General features: G+C 44.3%; 1 protein-coding gene across 1 annotated transcript in view; it reads right to left on the reverse strand.

Annotated features, from left to right (window-relative positions):
• The window catches only part of LOC145355625 (uncharacterized), a 190526-nt gene that overhangs the window by 49751 nt on the left and 120580 nt on the right, over positions 1-20195 (reverse strand). Inside the window, exons 38-40 of the mRNA XM_080207869.1 lie at positions 17171-17224; positions 14927-14989; positions 12775-12837 (exon numbers count right to left, since the gene is read on the reverse strand). Coding sequence (XP_080063995.1) covers positions 12775-12837; positions 14927-14989; positions 17171-17224 — 180 coding nt within the window. The remainder of the gene's footprint in view (positions 1-12774; positions 12838-14926; positions 14990-17170; positions 17225-20195) is intronic.

A 20195-nucleotide genomic window follows, 5' to 3' on the forward strand; every position in this document is an offset into this window, starting at 1 on the left:
AGATGTTTTGCAGCAAAAAAAACTGCTGCAAAGTCAATTAGGAATTGACAACAAATGTTGGCCTTGCCACTGATACCCAAACCCCCTGAATAAAAATTTAAAATGTGCAAAAGCAGAGCGAAAGCATTAAAAGTGACATTTGTTAGAATTAAAAAGTGCCAACTTGACAAAAATATACTCCGGAATAAGGTAAGTGAACTTGGTGCATGGATTGGTACTTGGGACTATGACGTTGTGGCCATTACGAGACATGGTTAGAACAGGGACAGGAATGGATGTTGGCAGTTCCGGGGTATAGAAATTTCAGTAAGAGTAGGGAAGGTGGTAAGAGAGGTGGAGGAGTAGCATTGTTAATCAAGGATAGTTTAATGGCTGCTGAAAGGCATTTTGAGGGCGATCTACCTACTGAGGTAATATGGGCTGAAGTTAGAAATAGGAAAAGATCGGTCACGTTGTTAGGAGTTTTCTATAGGCCCCCAAATAGTAATAGAGATGTGAAGGAGGAAATGGCAAAGCAGATTATGGATAAGTGTGGAGGTCACAGGTAGTTATCATAGGTGACTTTAACTTTCCAAATTTTGATTGGCACCTTTATAGGTCGAATTGTTCGGATAGGACAATTTTTGTACAGTGTGTGCAGGAGGGTTTCCTGACACAATATGTGGATAAGCCAAAAGAGGTGGGGCTACACTGGACTTGGTACTGAGTAATGAACCGGGCCAAGTGTTAGATTTGTTTGTGAGAGAGCACTTTGGAGGTAGTAACCACAATTCAGTGTCCTTCATTATTGCAATGGAGAAGGATAGGGTTACACGGCAGGGCAAGGTTTATAACTGGGGCAGGGGTAACTATGATGCAATGAGGCAAGAATTAGGGAGTATAAAATGGGAACAGAAACTGTCAGGTATGGGCACAAACAAAAAGTGGAGCTTGTTAAGGAACAAATACTGTATGTCCTGATAGGTATGTCCCTGTCAGGCAAGGAGGAAATGGCCGAGTGAGGGAACCATGGTTCATAAAGGAGGTTGAATGTGTTGTCAAGCGGAAAAAGGAAGCATATGTAAGGATGAAAAGACAAGGTTCAGTTGGGTCACTTGAGGGTTACAAGGTAGCCAGGATTGAGTTAAATAAGGGCTTAGAAGAGCTAGGAGGGGTCATGAGAAGTCCTTGTCGGGTCAGATAAAGAAAAATCCCAAGGCTTTTCACTCTTAGATGAGAAATAAAAGAATGACCAGGGTGAGGTTAGGGCCAGTCAAGGATAGTAGTGGGAACTTGTGCATGGTGTCAGAAGAGATGGGTGAGGTGTTGAATGAATACTTTTCTTCAGTGTTCACTAAGGAGAGGGGCCATGTTTTTGAGGATCAGAGTGTGATACGAGTTGATAGGATGGAGGAGATAGATGTTCTCAGGGAAGATGTATTTGCAACTTTGAAAAACCTGAGGGTCAATAAGTCCCCTGGGCCAGATGGGATACATCCTAGGATACTTTGGGAGGCAAGGGATGAGATTATGGAGCCTTTAGCTTTGATCTTCGAATCCTCACCATCCACATGGATTGTGCCAGAGGACTGGAGATTGTAGAATATTGTTCCTCTGTTCAAGAAAGGAAATAGTAATGACCCTTGTAATTAGACCAGTTAGTCTTACTTCAGTGGTTGGTAAGTTAATGGAAAGGGTCCTGAGATATAGGATTTATGACCATTTGAAAAGATGCAGCTTTATCCAGGATAGATAGCACGGTTTCGTGAGGGGTAAGTCCTGCCTCACAAATTTGATTGAATTCTTTGAGGATGTAACTAAGTGTGTAGACAAAGATAGAGCAGTTGATGTCATATATATGGATTTTAGTAAGGCGTTTGATAAGGTTCCCCATCATAAGCTCACGAAGAAAGTAAGGAGGTGTGGGATAGAAGGAAATTTGGCCAATTGGATAAGTAACTGGCTGTCTCATAGATGACAGAGAGTGGTGGTGGAGGGAAAATTTTCAGACTGGGGGCCAGTTACCAGCAGTGTACCACAAGGATCAGTGCTGGGTCCTCTGCTATTTGTGATTTTTATCAATGACTTGGAAGAGGGGGCTAGTAAATTTGCTGATGACACCAAGATTGGTGGAGTAGTGGATGAGGTGGAGGGCTCATGTAGGCTGCAAAGAGATGCAGAGCTGGGCTGAAAAGTGGCAGTCAAGTTTAACCCCGATAAGTGCAAGGTGATTCATTTTGGTAGGACAAACTTGAATGCGGATTACAGGGTCAACTGCAGGGTTCTAAGGAATGTGGAGAAACAGAAAGATCCTGGGGTTCAATCCACAGATCTCTGAAGGTTGCCACTCAAGTGGATAGAGCCATGAAGAAGGCTTATAGTGTGTTAACATTTATTAACAGGGGGTTTAAGTTTAAGAGTCATGGGGTTATGCTGCAACTATACAGGACCTTAGTGAGACCACATTTGGAATATTGTGTTCAGTTCTGGTCACCTCCCTGTACACTATCAAGGGCAGGAGTCTTAGTAGTGTTGAAGAGCAGAAGGATCTTGGGGTCCGGGTCCACAGGACTCTTAAATCGGCCTCGCAGGTGGAGGATGTGGTCAAGAAGGCGTATGGTGTACTGGCCTTCATTAATCGAGGGATTGAGTTTAGGAGTCGGGAGGTAATGCTGCAACTTTATAAGACCCTTGTCAGGCCTCATTTGGAGTACTGTGCGCAGTTCTGGTCACCTCACTATAGGAAAGACGTAAAAGCTATTGAAAGGGTACAGAGGAGATTTACAAGGATGTTGCCTGGACTGGGAGGCATGCCTTATGAAGTTAGGTTGAGGGAGCTGGGACTCTTTTCCCTGGAGAGACAAAGGTTGAGAGGCAACCTGATAGAAGTTTATAAAATGTTGAGAGGAATAGATAGGGTGGATTCTCAGAGGCTATTTCCCCGGGTTGAAATGGTCGCTACGAGAGGACACAGATTTAAGGTGCGGGGAGGAAAGTACAGAAGTGATGTTAGGGGTAAGTTTTTCACTCAGAGGGTGGTGAGTGAATGGAATCGGCTGCCGTCAGTGGTGGTGGAGGCGAACTCGCTGGGGTCTTTTAAAAGACTTCTGGATGAGTATATGGAGTTTAATGGGATTGGGGGTTATAGATAGGTCTATAGATTGGTAGGTGTTGATGTGATCGGCGCAACTCGTGGGCCGAAGGGCCTGTTTGTGCTGTAGTGTTCTATGTTCTATGTTCTAAGAAGGATGTGGAAGCATTGGAGAGAGTGCAGAGGAAATTTACCAGGATGTTGCCTGGTTTGGAGGGTAGGTTTTATGAGGAAAGGTTGAGGGAGCTGGGGCTTTTCTCTTTAGAGTGGAGGAGGATGAGAGGTGACTTAATAGAGGTTTATAAAATGATGAGGGGGATAGATAGAGTGGACGTGCAAAGATTATTTCCTCAGGTGAATGTAGCTGTTACTAGGGGGCATAACTTTAAGATTCATGGTGGGAGATATAGGAGAGATGTTTGAGGTAGATTCTTTACTCAGAGAGTAGTTGGGGTGTGGAATGCACTGCCTGCTGTGATAGTGGAGTCGGACACTTTAGGAACTTTCAAGCTGTTTTAGATAGTCTCATGGAACACACTAGAATGACAGAGAGTGGGATAGCTTGATCTTGGGTTCGGACATAGCTCAGCACAACATCGAGGGTCAAAGGGCCTGTACTGTTCTATGTTCTATGTTCTATACCTACAAACTGCACCCTGGCATTACTTAATAGTTCAAAGCTTTGAGTACAGCATTAGAAATAAATTGTCAATTTTAGCAATGGATGTTACAGTTAGTTAAACCAGAACAAGGAGATGACTGAAGAAAGAAGACGACCATGGAGGACAAGTTGTTATGGTTTGCATAGGTTATGGTGAGCATAGGTGAAATCCAATAGAATAGGAGGATACGGTCACATGTTTGTCCTCGTGCACCAAAAGTGATAGGCTACACATTGAAAGCTGCTAAGTTACCAGTGATACAACGACTACAAATGTATGCCTGAGTATATTGGAACACCTAGGCACAGCTAATAAGAAAAGTCAGTTAGGGAAGATCAGACATTTATAACCAAACTGACTTTACACCTATTTAAGTTGGTGGTGGGAAAATCATGTAGAAATCAGGTATAGAACATATAATTATATACGCTCAGATAGAGGAAGGGGAAAATTTTGCTCAGTAACGTAAACTTGCTCAGTGTTTTGTTCATCTTTTTACATACACAAGAGAATACAGCTACTCCTGAGATACTAAAATTCAGAAACAGTTTGTCCTTATAACGACAGCGTGGGCTCGATGGGCCTTCTTTGTCATAATGATTCTAAACTAAAACCCCTTACCCTTCCAGGGACAATATCCCTCCATTCCCATCCTACTCATATATTTGTCACAATGCCCCTTAAAAGTCACTATCGTATCTCTTCCACTACCTCCTCCAGCAGCAAGTTCCAGGCATCTACCACCCCCTGTGTTACAAACTTGCCACATGCATCTCCTTTAAACCTTGCCTGTGATTTAACAACCATTCCAAGTACTTATTGTAGATTGAAATAACTAAGCTGGTGATGATGTTGCTGTTTTAACTGGATAGAGTGTTAGCGAATGCATCTCGGTATTTGACTTTGGCTGGGATTTTCTGCCTCACTGAAGAATCCATCGTGGGGATTGATTGTCCATTGATTTTCCGAAGATCCTGGCAGCAGCCAAGCTGAAATATTCTGGCCTTTATCTTTAATGACCTTTTCAAGAAATTAACTTTTTTTACATTCAGGATTATACTGTAGATTATGGAAATCTGGAATAAAAGCTGTTTATTTGCTTTGAATTAAGGTATCCAAGACTGTTCAAATACAAACTAAACATGGGGACAATCTTACCTTCTCCTTCCGCTGGTCGATGGACTGGTCGATGGACAGGGCAAGCCAGTAAGATCACAAGAGAGGTGAAAAATCATGTTTGCACCTGATTTCTCACCTGTCGCAATCTTACTGGCCCTGGTGAGATCAGCCTAATGCCTGAGAAGGGCGCAAGGCTGATTATAATATTTAAATCCATTTAAACCGAAGGGACAAGGTCAGAGTGGATAGTCAGAAACTTTTTTCCAAGGTGGAATAGTCAATTTCTAGGGGATATAGGTTTAGGATGTGAGAGGCAAGGTTTAAAGGAGATGCATGTGGCAAGTTTGTAACACAGGGGGTGGTAGATGCTTGGAACTTGCTGCTGGGGGAGGTAGTGGAAGAGATACGATAGTGACTTTTAAGGGGCATTGTGACAAATATATGAATAGGATGGGAATGGAGGGATATTGTCCCCGGAAGGGTAAGGGGTTTTAGTTTAGAGGGGCAACATGGTCAATGCAGGGCCAAAGGGCCTGTTCCTGTGCTGTAATTTTCTTTGTTCTGGATTTAAATGTTATTAGTGAGCCTGGGACTCACTTGCCTAAGCAGCTTCGTCAGTGAGGATCTTCACGTTGTGGCCCCGTCAACGTGAACCTGTCATGATGGCCTTACCAGTAAGACCAGAGGCAATTGAGGCCCCAAGACGTCAGGGGGTGGAGTAGTGTCCCTGTGGCAGTGCCAGCCTAGCAATGCCCACTGGGCACCTTGGCACTGCCAGCCTGACACACTGGCAATGCCCACTTGGCACCAGGCAGTGTAAAGAGGGTGTGGCCTGAGGGGATGGGGCCTATGGGGAGGTGGGCAGGGGGAAGCTGTGCAGTCTGCAACTGAAATCAGGGATTGGGGGGTGGTGGGCTGGGACAGGGATGGTGGGGGTGATCGCCAGGCTGGAAAGGAGGGGCCCAATTGGTCAGGGAGGCCAGCGTTCATGTTGGGGGGTGTGGAGGGAAGATTTGTACTTTCCAGGAAGTGGAAGTGGCTGAAAGGTCTCTCTGTTCTGTTGCACAGAACAGATCAATCTGTGCATAGGCGATTGCACCCTCTATTATGAGCTGTTGGCTTTCAGTTAGGCTCAGGCCCCTCCCCCTTCAGGTGAGAAGCAGAATTAGCATTTTTTCATACAGTGGCATAAGATTGGACATGTGGCCTCCCCTAAAAAAAGATTTAAAACTCTCTTGTTTTCATGCTCATTCAGAATTCAGAATTACTTTGCTAAGATCGCTGCACCACCGCCCCCCACCCCCCAGGCTTCTCACCATAATAGACATCTATGATAGCAATGTACCCCAGTTCCTATGTATACCTGTTGTGAAAAGGGACAAAGGTGGGTCTGATCCATTGTCATGTACATTGAAAAATATTAGTAATTTGGGTAATGTATTTCTGATGTGCTGGATGGAATTTAGCATCTACTGTAATCATACAACAACCAGAGGCTAGTGTGGACAGTGGAAAATAGAAATTGTAATGATGTTCAAATGAATATAGGGTAAAACATATTGGGATAGAGGCAGAGAAAATTTGACTCCAACTATCCAGTGCCCTACCTGAATACTTATTATAGATACTTGATGCTAACGGACAGTATGTGAGCTGGGCAAAAATTCAATTTTCTCACCTTGGTGAGCAAAAGAAATCAAGGTAGGAAAAGAACATGATTGATGCTTTGAGAATAGCAGCAGAGTTGACATGTCAATCAGAGTTCCCACAGCTGTCTTGTAAAAGAGTAATTACTACAGCCATCAGAGATTTGGAAAAGAGCAATGATACAGCATCCATGTTGCATAACTGCTTTCAAGCAGATCACTAGTAAATAGCATTGTGGGGTTGGGATAGCCAATTCATGTTCACAGATACCCTCCTACATCAAACAATCTGCAATTGTGATCATCAAGGTTGCGCAGAGTGAACCTAAATTTAACAGGTTTTAACATGACTCTTAAAATGAAAGCTTCAAAAAAGTAACAGCAGTATATTCTCCTGGCCTCAATAAGATTTTACAAAAAGGTACAAAATAAATCTTGTAGATTTAAGACTGATTTTATGTAAATACAGTAATGGGGAGCAGGGGGGCGGGTGTGGGGGCGAAGTTGAGCTGTAGTGTGGTGCGAAATGAGTGGTAGCAAATTGGATGCCCATTTAACACATGCCCATTTTCCTTTCAGTAAGGTCAGTAGGTAGGAAAATGGAGTGGCCAATATGCTGTCACCCATTTTGTACCCCACCAAAGTTTCCCTTTCTATGTATTCATTCATAAACAACATTTCTTACAACAAGACATGCATATTCTGTGACTCCTTATTTAAACTACATCAATCGTTCATTTCCTTAATTAACTTAAGGTCCAGATGAATCAATTTATGTGAAACAGCTTTGTTCTGAAAAAGGTAGGCTTGCCAGGTAAAGTGCCTTGAAAGACATATTGTGGGTGAATATGCTTGAAGTTTTGTTGCCTTAACTTTGGCAAAAAGTACAGAAATGAGGTGCTCAGTATAGATACACTGGAGGAGCAGTAAAATCCCAAGATAATTCTCAGCATGCTTAATTCCTGAAAATAATCAGCGCTCGGGTAACTTTTCAGGTATGCAGAAGGGTCCTCCCAAAATATGAACATATCTTCCCTTTTTGGATGCTAATTGGTCTGTTGTAATTTATGCTATATATATATAGTTACTTTGACGTCTCTGAAGTTGCTAACTTGTACAATACAGTTGAATAGTTCAGTCTCTTTTTCTCTATAGTTAACACTTCTGTTGTGCAGTAATTTTGCAATTCAGTCTCTTCTTGCATAATTTATAGAATCCCTACGATGCAGAAGGAGATCATGTGGCCCATCGAGTTTGCACTGACTCTCCGACAGAGGATCTTACCCAGGCCCACATCCCTTCCCACCCTGTCCTATCCCCATAACCCCACATATTTACCCCGCTAATCCTGCCAACCTACATATCTTGGAACACAAAGGGGTAATTTAGCATGGCCAATCCACCTAACCTGTGCATCTTTGAAGTATGGGAGGAAACCAGAGCACCTGGAGGAAACCCATATAGACACAGGGAGAACATGCAAACTCCACACCCAAGTCACCCACAGCTGGAATTGAACCCGTGTCCCTGGATCTGTGAAGCAGCAGTAGTAACCACAACTCCGTACCCCTGCTGATAAGACCACTTGTGTAGTTACTTGATTCTGCTGACTGAAGTGGTCTATTTTACAAGGGAAGGAATGATGAATGAATCAAATTCCAATGCTCCTATTAATGCAACAAAGAAACTAGAAGCAGGAGTAGCCATTCAGCCCGCTATACCATTCATTTTAATTACGGCTGATCATCGAATTCAATATCCTGATCCTCCTTCCTACCATATCCCTTGATAGCCCCAAGAGCTATATCTGATTTCAAGAATGTTTTGGCCTCAACTACATTCTGTGATAGCGAATTCCACACATTCATCACCATCTGGGTGAAGAACTGTTTGATCTAATTCGTGGAGTGTTGACAAGAGATGGGTCTACACCTGCAGAGCTGACGGAAGCCCTCAAAGTGGCACATGAGTTGGGGGAGTCCATCAACCTGCTTTCTGATGAAGTGATGTCCATGTATGCATACCTTGAGCTCTCCATGGAGAGGAAGGCGGATGCCACGGAGATCCTAATCCAGTAGAATGTCAGTTTCTGTCAGAGATATGTGCAAGCCTGCCATGGGTGAGTTCATGCAATGGCAATGCGAGAGTGGAATGGTGCATGAAGACACCCCTCCTTCCTCTCAAGGAGTCAGGCTGGAGCCCTTAGGCACCTGAAGGGAGGAGCAGCAGCAACTGGACACCCCTGGATCATCACTCAGGACTCTGAGGCTGTCTGCTCCCTCTGAATCTCCTCAGCTTGTGATCCCTTCAACCTCCTTGTTTGTCGCTGCAGAGGGAGCAACTGGCCCACCGGAGGAAAACCAAAATGGGGGCACTCCAGGTCTTGGTTCTCCAGAGGATGGCTGTCGGTAATCAAAGGCAACAGGGCAAACAACTCCACAAACCACAACCACCTCTGCTATGGATGTCAGGGTAGTATCTAAAAGAAGTAGCAGGTCATGTAGAATCAAGAAATTTTGTTCACAAGGGTTGCGTGGGCAAACACTGTCACTGTATTATCTGCAAATACATTCACTGCCACTAACACTTGCAATTCAACTGCACACAGCCATGTGATGAGTGATTCTGGAGGGAGAAGTGTTTGTGAGGGTCTTTCAGAGACTCATGCAAGCTCTCCCCCACTTGCATGTCATTCAACATAGTCATCTGACTGCCCCAATCTTTTGCAACGCTGCCTGTTTCTCTTTCTGTTGTCCAACTGCATCTCTGCCCACACTCTGACTGAACTCTCATGCGGCACTGTGCACATCTCCCACCATTACCTTACAGCCCGAACACTTCTCCTTCAGGAACATCCATTTGAGGGTGCACGTCCCTACCTGGCTGAAAACCTCACTCCCATCCACATTGATCTCCCCAAACTCCTCCTGCTTACCTTTGTATTAGTGCTTATCTCACTAACTACCTAGGGTTACCACCAATCGTCACCCCCCACTCTACTAGCTCACTCTACCTCCTCTCTCACCCATTATTCCATCCTACCATACCCACCCTTGGTTTGCTCCCCAGGAGGCAGTCACTGACTCCACAAACCCCTCCTTCACATGTTCATCTGGACATTCCACCCCCTCCTTTCTTTCTTCCTCCCCCTTCCCAATTCGTTATTCCCCCTCTCTCCTTCCTCCCCCATCTAGACTCCTTATCCCATCCAAGCTGCCTCCCTTACCCCTTCCTCTTCCTTCACTCCTTCCCTTAGCAAACTCCCTTGCTTATTTCTTCCTCCTCCGCTACAGCTACGTCTTCACTAGAACCATTCTCCCTCGTTACTCCATCCTCTTGCATTAAAACACCTGACCCCTTCTGATCCTCATTCCCCCTCTCAACTTCACCCTGACACCTTTGCTCCCTGCCCCCACAGCTTCATTCCTTCCAAGATCCTCCTCTCCCATTCACACCTAAACCTTTCTCTCTCACCCTTTGTCACATCCTCACCAGCCCATGGTAAAGATCCTGTAGTACCAAAGCAAGTCTGAGACATTAGTGAAGACCATAGAAGATGCTATGAGCCCATGATGAAGACTGAACTTCCAAAGATCCTCTAATATCAGAAAATGCTGGAAAATATCAGCAGGTCTGACAGCATCTGTGGGGAGAGAATGACCCTTTGCCAGAGCTGAATCATTTAAATTCGAAACATTGGCTCTATTCTCTCCCCACAGACGCTGTCGACCTGCTGAGATTTTTCAGCATTTTCTGTTTCCGTCTCAGATTCCAGCATCTGCAGTATTTTGTTTTTATATTAAGGTTCAAGATCAGTTATGCTGAAGACCTCTCACATTCTGAGAACTGCTTTGCAGTGGCACCATATGCATGAAGATCCACCCACAACGTGATGCACGTGTTCCTCCAGAGTCCAGTAGTTACAGGCCTTCAGCATCATATTCTCTTCAGATGTCTATGTTCTGAGCAAGGCCCTAAAGATAAGTCCCAACTTTTGCATGCCACATTGGTGCAAATGTGTTCTGGACTGCTGACATAATGGTGAGTTGGGCATGGGGGGAAGATTCTGGCAAGGCCTTCATTTGGACTCTATCAGCAGGATAAAAATTGTTTTCATGCCAGGCTCCAGCAGTATTCCCAATCCACATGGCAGGTAACATCAGAAGATCCTGCTGTAAATTCACTCCGGTGTGAAACTGACTTTTGGGTCTCATGCTGAATTCTTCACACACACAACTCCCCACCTCCCGCCCACCATTGATCCCGCCAGAGGAGGTGTGGGAAAATTCAGCCCTACCTCTCTAGTTGGTGCCCGAAATTCTCCCATTTCACCCACTGTGGGAATCATAGTGGATGAGACAGAAAATTTAATGGACCATTCAAAGGCTATTGATCTTGCGCGGGAATTTTCGATCTTGGGGAGCACACAGCTAGTGAATCCCATCTGGTGTTTGTGTACTTACTTGGATCAGTCCCACTGGGTAGAATTTTACATTCAGTGCTGGCTAAGGCAGGAAAAATGGCATGTAATTCTCCCTCCAGACTATATTGCACTCAGTGCACAAAGAATCTGGAGGTGTGATCCTTGCCATCATGCTGGTGAGCTGGGGCCTGATACAGCCTGCAATGAGGGTCCGGAAGGGTACCGCGATCTGCACTAAACACCCCCCCATTCCCCAAACCACAGATAAAAGGAATCCCCCACAAATAAGAGAATCCGCCCCACACTCCCAACCAAGAGGACCCGAGCTGGTACTGCCAGGGGGATAGCACCAATGCATTAAGTTAACATGCCCCTCTCTCCCCTTCTACCCCAGGGGAGCGAAGGTCACTAATTATATTAAAATTTACTAATTTGCGAGGGGCAGGGAAAGTTGGAAAACAAAATCTCGCCAGCAAGGATCTCATTTCCCGATCCTTGTGAAAATGTGCACCTACATCTCCATTTGCACTCAAGGCAAATGCTGGCACAAAATTGCCCTGTGCCTCTGTTTGGTTGCTTTCGTTCTGATGTTAGTTCATATTTCTTCTAGTTCTATTGTTGTCAGTAGTTTAGCAGAGTTGAGCTTTAATTGTACTTCTTGTGATCCTGCCAGTGATTTCTGTTTTCTCTCTGGTTTATGTATTCCTGATGATACCAACGTTGTAGATTGCTATATTTAAAAGGCATTAGCCAACGACAGAAACATGTTTTCATAGTAATTACAGTGTGGATGTACAGGAACTGGCACTGAGCCACACACTATCCAATTTGAATAAATTGTCAGCTTCTGTCCACAGCCCAGATGTACCCCCTTCTGCCTCCTCCTAGTCTCTTTGTAAAAATATCTACTGGCTATTTTTTGCTTTTTGATGCATGCCTGATGAAATCACATGCTAATAACTGGTAAGATGGCCACTTCCAATATAGAAGAAAAGCTTGACTTATATGGGAAAGGAATGATTTTGCAGTCCAAAGAACATTTTTTCTATATTCAGGCTGAAGAACATTTTAAATGCGAAATTCCTACCTATTGACAATGGGTTGGATTTAATGCAGCCTGTGAGAAACATGGTGGCCAGCCAATTCACCACAAGTGAGGCTGCAAATCAGTCTCTTGGTAGCTGGAAAACCTACCACAATTAAGTTGGAGGCTGGAAGGGACCCATAAAGTTCACTTGCTGTGGTGGGATGTCAATTAGGCTTATTATGAACCAAATGACACCAATTATTCCTGACCAGAATTTAGTAGTGACTCAGGGATTAAATACAAAAGGCACAGCTTTCCTGTGCAACCGAAGACCAGCAGGCAGGTTTGCCTGCCACTTTCTAAGGGGTCCTTTTACAAAGACACTCTTATTTGATCAAGGGACCTGGCACTGGAAAAGAGGTGGGCGGGGTAAAGGAGAACACTTAAAGGTACCCACCTGGAATTGCCTTCAACCTCTCCCATGATGCCCTCCCCACCACCACCATTCTGCCCCATTCACCTGGGTCCAGGAATTCCACAATTATCCCTGATGAAGTCCCTGGAATACAACCAGAACCAGCCACCACTGCCAGCAATTGAGAGCTGATTAGCTGACAGCACCTAAATCCCAGGGAAGGCCCAATTCTGACTATTTAAGTGCCTGAGCTCCTCCTCAGAAGTGAGAAGAGTTTCTCAACAATTCTGTAATCAATTGTCTGGACCCACTTCAATTACATTAAAATCCGCCCAGTGTATCTACCTTGATGTATGCCTTGACACCCATTTAATTTTACTGCATGAAAAGACAGCATGTTAGAGAGACTAACCTTTTGCCCTTTTTCTCCTGGAATTCCTTTGGACCCTGGAAGACCTGGAAATCCACGAGCTCCCTAGATCACACAGAAACATTCAGTGAAACATACAACATCTTTATCATAGTATTGTTACAACGCAGAAGGAAAATTTTTTTAGCCCATCGTGTCTGCACCGGATCTCCAAATGAGCAAAATGATCCGAGTGCCATCCCCCTGTCTTTTCCTTGTACCCCTGTACATAGTTTCTATTCAAGTAATCATCTAATGTCCTCTTGAATGCCTCCATTGAATCTGCCTCCACCACACTTCTAGGCAGTGCATTCCAGACTCGAATCACTTGTGTGAAAATATTTTTTCTCACTTCACCTTTTTTTTTTGCAAATCACTTGAAATCTGTGCCCTCCTGTTCCTAATCCTTTTATGAACAAGAACAGTTTGTCCCTATCTACTCTGTCCAGCCTCCTCATGATTCTGAATATCTTCTTTCAAATCTCCTCTTAGTCTTCTTCCCTTCAAGGTGAACAGTCCCAACCTCTCCAACCTATCCTCATACCAGCAATATTTAATTAAGCAGAAGGATGCTCTTCAATCTGCTTAGCATAACTTTCATTGAGTCCATGGAAAGGTTTTCTCTTCAACTGGGGGAGTCCTGTTTTTAGGATCTTAGTCCTGCACCAAAGATTTTCATACAGAATCCTGCTAATTATTTTTATTCAATCTACATAGTTTTATGATAATTTATTTGTATCTTACCCAAAGATTAATCCACCAAGATTTTGCATGGTATTACATGGAATTTTTAGTACTGAAGCAGGCTGTGTCTGTGTACAGCAGCACTTATGTCCTGTACAAGAAAATTCATTGTACCATATCCTTTTATTACTTTCCAATTAATATATTTATCTACCTTGTCCATAAATAAATCAGTGCTATTCACCCCTATCACAAGATGCTGTAGTGAGTTTCATGTTTTCATTACACACCATCTTAGCTGCAGATTATGAGTGCAGTTCTTCAGGGTAGTGTCCCAGATTCAAGCATCTTCAGCTGCTTCATCAATGGCCTTCCTTCCATCATAACGTCAGAAGTGGGGATGTTCGCAGATGCCTGCACAACGTTTAGCACCATTTGCAACTCCTCAGGTACTAAAGCAGTTTATATCCAAATGCTGCATGAGCTGGACAATATCCAGGCTTTGGCTGATAAATGGCAAGTAACACAAGTGCCAGGCAATGACTGTCTCTAACAAGAGAGGATATAACCATCATCCTTTGACATTCAATGATATTACCTTCACTAAATTCCCTCACTATCATCATTCTGGGGGTTGCCATTGACCAGAAACTGAACTAGACTAGTGATATAAATACTGTGGCTACCAGAGAAGGTCAAAGGCTAGGAACCCTGCGGCAAATAACTCACCTCCTGAACCCCCCAAAGTCTGTCTAATATCTACAAGACACAAGTCAGGAGCTGGTTGGAATTCTCCCCACTTGCCTGGATGAGTCCAACTCCAACAAATCTCAAGAAGCTCAACTCAACCCAGGACAAAGCAGCCCACTTGATTGCTATCTCTTCCACCAACATTCAATCCATGCACCACTGCTAAATAGTGGCAGTTGTGTGTACCACCTACAAGGTGGATTGCAGGAATTCACCAAGGTTCCTTAGGTAACACTTTCCAAACTCATGACCGCTATCATCTAGAAAGATAAGAGCAGTAGATACCTGGGAACACCACCACCTGGAGGTTCCCCTCCAAGCCACTCACCATCCTGACTTGGAAGTATATCATTGTTGCTGAGCCAAAATCCTGGAATTCCCACTAACAGCACTGTTTGGGTGTACCTAGACCACAGGGACCGCAGCAGTTCAAGAAGACAGCTCATCACTTTATGAAGGGCAACTAAGGATGCACAATAAATGCTGGCCAGCCTGTAGCACCCATATCCCATAGATGAATAAAAACTTTTACAGTGTGATCCTCAGGATTATCCTTCAGTATAAATAATTATTTGGGCCTCTTCAGCATTTAGAATTACCATTAAACCAAGTAATTGAATCTTACTTAGTCTGTGCACTGTATGTACATGTATTTGATTCCCATTACCAGGTACCTTATATGTTAGAAACAAGCATTGTGATATAATAAGGCAATACTAACCTTTAGTCCCAGAAGGCCATCTAAACCCAACTTTCCTGGTAGTCCAGGTTCACCCTTTTCACCCTTTAGAATAAAAGAGAACATGTTTAATGGTCAGACTGACAGATACTTGAGCCAAGCTGTTGCCCCTGCCTTTATGTACCCTCCTCTATTCAATTCCATGGGTGGAATTTTCCCGTCCCACCCGCCACTGGAATTGTAGCAGCCGGCGGCAGATTATACAAAGGTCCATTGACCTTGGGCAGGATTTTCCAGTCTTGAGGTGAGCATAGCTATAAAATCCTGTCCCACATGTTTATATTTTACTCACCTTCCAATTTCTCTTCAGATTTAAAAAAACAGAATTGTATTAGGCTATTACAAATGTAAGTTTATTAATAAACAAAAGTTTACTAAAGCCTGTAAAATGCAATGAAGTGGATTGGTAACCTTTTCTAATCTTGATCTAAGCAATGCATTAGGCTACAGATTATAATTGTTCTTTTATAATCTGTGTATTGTATCTTGCAAATTGTTTATAAGTCACCAAGAACATTTCCATTGCCTGCTGACTTTCTGTATTGGGATGCCCACCTTTGCCCCAGTTGGGGCCCTTAAGTGGCCAATTAATGGCTGGGCCATTTCCTGTCCAGTCTCAATATTTAAGCAAGCAGGAGGATTTACCTGAATAAAAATGAATGGACTTAGATCTCGTCCAGAAAGGATAAAGTGGAGGTTACCTCGATCAGAAGCCATCTTCTAACTTCAGAAGCATCCCATCCTAAGGTCCATTGAGCCTTCGACCTTTCTCCTGACTCCGCCATCTTGCCTGACACCCAGATCGCCCACTTTGTGCTCCTCAAAACCTTCCCTATCCTTCCCACCCTGAGACGCAAAAAATATACCTTGCCATTGGGTCACAGGACTTAGCCTTGGCTTCTTCCTGATGTTCCTCTCTGTCCTCTGTAGCTCTTGTTGCTGCAGGGACTCGAGAGCTGCCAGCCAATTAGATTGGCCAATAGCGTTCTAAAATGGGACTTCTTCTAGAGGGGTGGGAGAAGTCCTACCTGCAGCCAATTAATGCTCACTCAAACGTGACATAATTGTGGGGCAGTTAGATCAGCGGGGATGTGATCCCCCCAACAATTGGGATGGTGGGCAGAGAAACTTGGTCAGCTAAAAAACTTAGGCTGTTGACTCGGTTGAAGGCCAGTTAAAAACTTTGATTCCCTGCCGCTAGCTTAATTTTTTTCCCGATGGTTGTTCAGTCAGGCAGAAACAGACACACAGCCTCAGTGTCTTATTCAATCCTGAGCAGAGTCGCATACCCCAAACATCACCTGGATCATCTGCTTCCAACTTTGCACTTATGTCATTATTGTCATCACAGCCCTTGTCCATGCCTTTGTCACTTCCAGACTTGACTTCTTCAAAATACCTCATGACAAAGGATCAGTCTCTCAGTACCGTGCTGAAGTGCCAGCCTAGATTATGTACAAAACCAGAAACACTTAACACCAAAGTAGATGTGAACTATAACTGCTCTATTAGATGGCATCACTTGGCTGGTGGGAGAATTGTGCCTCATATGTCCCATATACCTTGTCAAAACACATTTTTCTTTCACTCTCTGACCAAGAGGATAAATTTTAACTGGGATATTTCAGATGGCGATGTTATTAATGAGTGTCAATTGGCTGCAGGGTGGGACTTCCACCCCTCACTCAAGTGGGAACATTAGGAAAGGCCTAAGCCTGGGTTGTGGGGGTGAGACAGTTGAAAGTGCGTCATTGGGGTATCAGGGAAGAAGCTGGGGAGGGGGGACAATTGGGAGGAAGAAGAGAGGTCCAGTAGACACCTTGGGTTGGGTGAATAGGTTGCTTGAAGTCAGAAAGGAGCTTCTGATGGAGACATTTTGTATTCGAGACCAAAGCCCATTCATTTTTGGGGTTCTAGGTAAATCTTTCTGGCAGCTTAAAAACTGGTTAGGGAATGGCCCTTGAGTGAACAATAATTAGCCACTTAAGGGCCTCAATTTGGGAAAGTGTTTTAGTCATTAACCTCTCCATAGGCTCCCAATCCTGATCATAGTTGGTGGATTTGCCAGTGAACACCAGTGAGACAGAAAGATCTGCATCATTCTTTATCCAAAGCAATAGTCTTGATTAGTACCACATTGAATTACATAGCTAAGAGAATGACTCAGGGAAAATTCAAAGTGAAATCCATATCAATAGAGAATGAAAAAAAAAGAATGCCTGTTACCTTTTCAGCCCCAAATCCTGATTGTCCTCTTTGTCCTGGAAGACCCCGTGATCCCTGAATAGAAAGAAAATATCTGTTAATGCTAACCCTAGTTCACTTTCTTCACACTGCACACATAAGAGGGGCATTAGAATCATATGGTTCTGTGTGGTATCGGGGTGGGGAGGGGAGCTTCTAAGGCCTCCATGGTGGGCTGGAGGGCAGGTTTATGAAGATTTTGATCATCCCGATCTCTGTGCAACCAGATTTGCCAGTGTATTCACGTCCTTTCCCCCATCCCTTGAAGGTGTGAATTTTTATGGCAAAGTGTCATAGGATCTGGAGAGAAAATCAACCTGTTTAGAAACATACTAGTTTTCTCGCTGCAAACAACTCTGCTATTTTTTGGTAAGATTTAGAACATAAGAACATAAGAACATAAGAAATAGGAGCAGGAGTAGGCCATCTGGCCCTTCGAGCCTGCCCCGCCATTCAATAAGATCATGGCTGATCTGTCGTGGCTCAGTTCCACTTTCCCGCCCTCTCCCCATAACCCTTAATCCCTTCTCTTATCAAAAACCCATCAACCCGCTTCTTAAAAATATTTAGCGAGGCAGCCTCCACCACTTCAACGGGCAGAGAATTCCAGAGATTCACCACCCTTTGAGTGAAGAAGTTCCTCCTCAACTCCGTTCTGAACCGCCCCCCCTTTATCTTGAGGCTGTGCCCCCTAGTCCTACTGTCTTTTTTGAGCGGGAAGAGTCTTTCCACCTCTATCCTATCCATCCCATTCATCATCTTATACGTCTCAATGAGATCTCCCCTCATTCTTCTAAACTCTAACGAGTACAAGCCTAGTTTATTCAGCCTCTCCTCATAGCTCAACCCCCTCAACTCCGGTATCAGCCTAGTAAACCTCCTCTGCACTCCCTCCAAGGCCAAAATATCCTTGCGCAGGTGCGGCGCCCAAAACTGCACACAGTACTCCAGCTGCGGCCTCACCAATGCCCTATACAGCTGCAGCAAGACCTCCCTACTTTTATATTCAATCCCCCTCGCTATGAAGGCCAGCATCCCATTCGCCTTCCTGACCACCTGCTGCACCTGCAGGCTGGGTTTTTGCGACTCATGCACAAGGACCCCGAGGTCCCTCTGCACCGTCGCCTGCTGCAGTTTTTCGCCACGTAAGTAATAGTCCTTCCTACCATTCTTCCTACCAAAGTGGACCACCTCACACTTGCCCCCATAGTATTAATTAAACTTGGGATGGCATATCATTTAACTTGGAAATGGAATTGACTGAGGAAACAAAGATCCATTAGCACGTGTTTCAGGCAGTTTAAAAAGCTCATAGATCATTTTATTCCATGATGATATTTGGACCAGAGAGAGATGGACTGAGCCACCAAAACACAAGAAACTAGAGTGGAATGGAATTGAAAGAGGGCACTGGAACAACAGTTTAGTCCAAGTGAAATGGGAGCAATTTGAACTGTTAGCAAAAAGATTTCATAGGAACACACTGAGTGGAATATTAGTCTTTTGAAATATTCTTCCATTCAGAAAAATGCAGGTCCTGATTCCAGGGGTTAGGAGCCCCACTGACTGTATGCTCTTGCTGAAAGTGTCCAATTATGGGTCAACTTAAAAGAGACCACTCCAATTAAGGACAGTAGGTGGGTGCCTGAGACTTCAAGGCTAATCATGAAATCTCCAACTTGAAGGGCATTCTTAATGGGAGAGATGGGCACTATTCAGGCAACAAGAAGAGTGCAAGGGTGTCTCAAAATGGAGGTGACCTCAGAGCATCAAATTTAATAAAGTTGAGGGCAGAAGCCAATCGGTCTCTTTGGAGTGGAGGACACCGCTCTGCTGGAGTTGTGTGGGCTTCGGGTGTAGCTTTTCCTATCTGTGGGATATGGAACCTCTAGCTTCAATGGCCATCAAGTCTGCTGCTGGGAGGCTACCTCCACTGAACTGCTGGGCTCAGTTCTCAGCAAAAGGCTACTCCTAGTGGAATCAGCTCTTTCCCAATTGACTACCTAATTGCTACTTATTGGCTTCTTGCTGACCAGGTGGTCTTTGTTGCTATGGCCCCATCTCTATCAAGATTGCCCAGAGGCAGGGAAACATCAAGCCGTAGATCCAACATAGACACTTCTGATTTCCCTCCCAATACCGTCTCTAAACCTGTCTCCTCAGTTCTCATAAGATTCTGTCCACTAATTTATTAATTATGAATTATGCATAATGGTTCAGCTCCACATAAATTCAGTCCATGTGCTGGTTTTTTACCAGCTGTCAAGGGATGGGCTGAGAAATGGGAGAAATGCTGTAAAGTCACAAATGAAAATGGGTGGTTGGAGTACTTATCGGCTTCCTAACACCATGGAAAATTATCAGTGGCAAGGAAGTGCAGGATGGTCTTTTAAAATTCTTTCATGGGATGTGAGCATCACAATCCCTGTGCTCTTGAGAAGGTGATGATGAACTACCTTAATAAGAACATAAGAACATAAGAAATAGGAGCAGGAGTAGGCCATCTAGCCCTTCGAGCCTGCCCCGCCATTCAATAAGATCATGGCTGATCTGTTGTGGCTCAGTTCCACTTTCCCGCCCTCTCCCCATAACCCTTAATCCCCTCTCTTATCAAGAACCCATCAACCCGCTTCTTAAAAATATTTAGCGAGGCAGCCTCCACCACTTCAACGGGCAGAGAATTCCAGAGATTCACCACCCTTTGAGTGAAGAAGTTCCTCCTCAATTCCGTTCTAAACCGCCTCCCCTTTATCTTGAGGCTGTGCCCCCTAGTCCTACTGTCTTTTTTGAGCGGGAAGAGTCTCTCCACCTCTATCCTATCCATCCCATTCATCATCTTATACGTCTCAATGAGATCTCCCCTCATTCTTCTAAACTCTAACGAGTACAAGCCTAGTTTATTCAGTCTCTCCTCATAGCTCAATCCCCTCAACTCCGGTATCAGCCTAGTAAACCTCCTCTGCACTCCCTCCAGGGCCAAAATATCCTTGCGCAGGTGCGGTGCCCA

Source organism: Carcharhinus amblyrhynchos, chromosome 19 (assembly GCF_965287045.1).
Source record: "Carcharhinus amblyrhynchos chromosome 19, sCarAmb.v2.hapA, whole genome shotgun sequence".
In the NCBI taxonomy this organism is placed as follows: domain Eukaryota; kingdom Metazoa; phylum Chordata; class Chondrichthyes; order Carcharhiniformes; family Carcharhinidae; genus Carcharhinus; species Carcharhinus amblyrhynchos.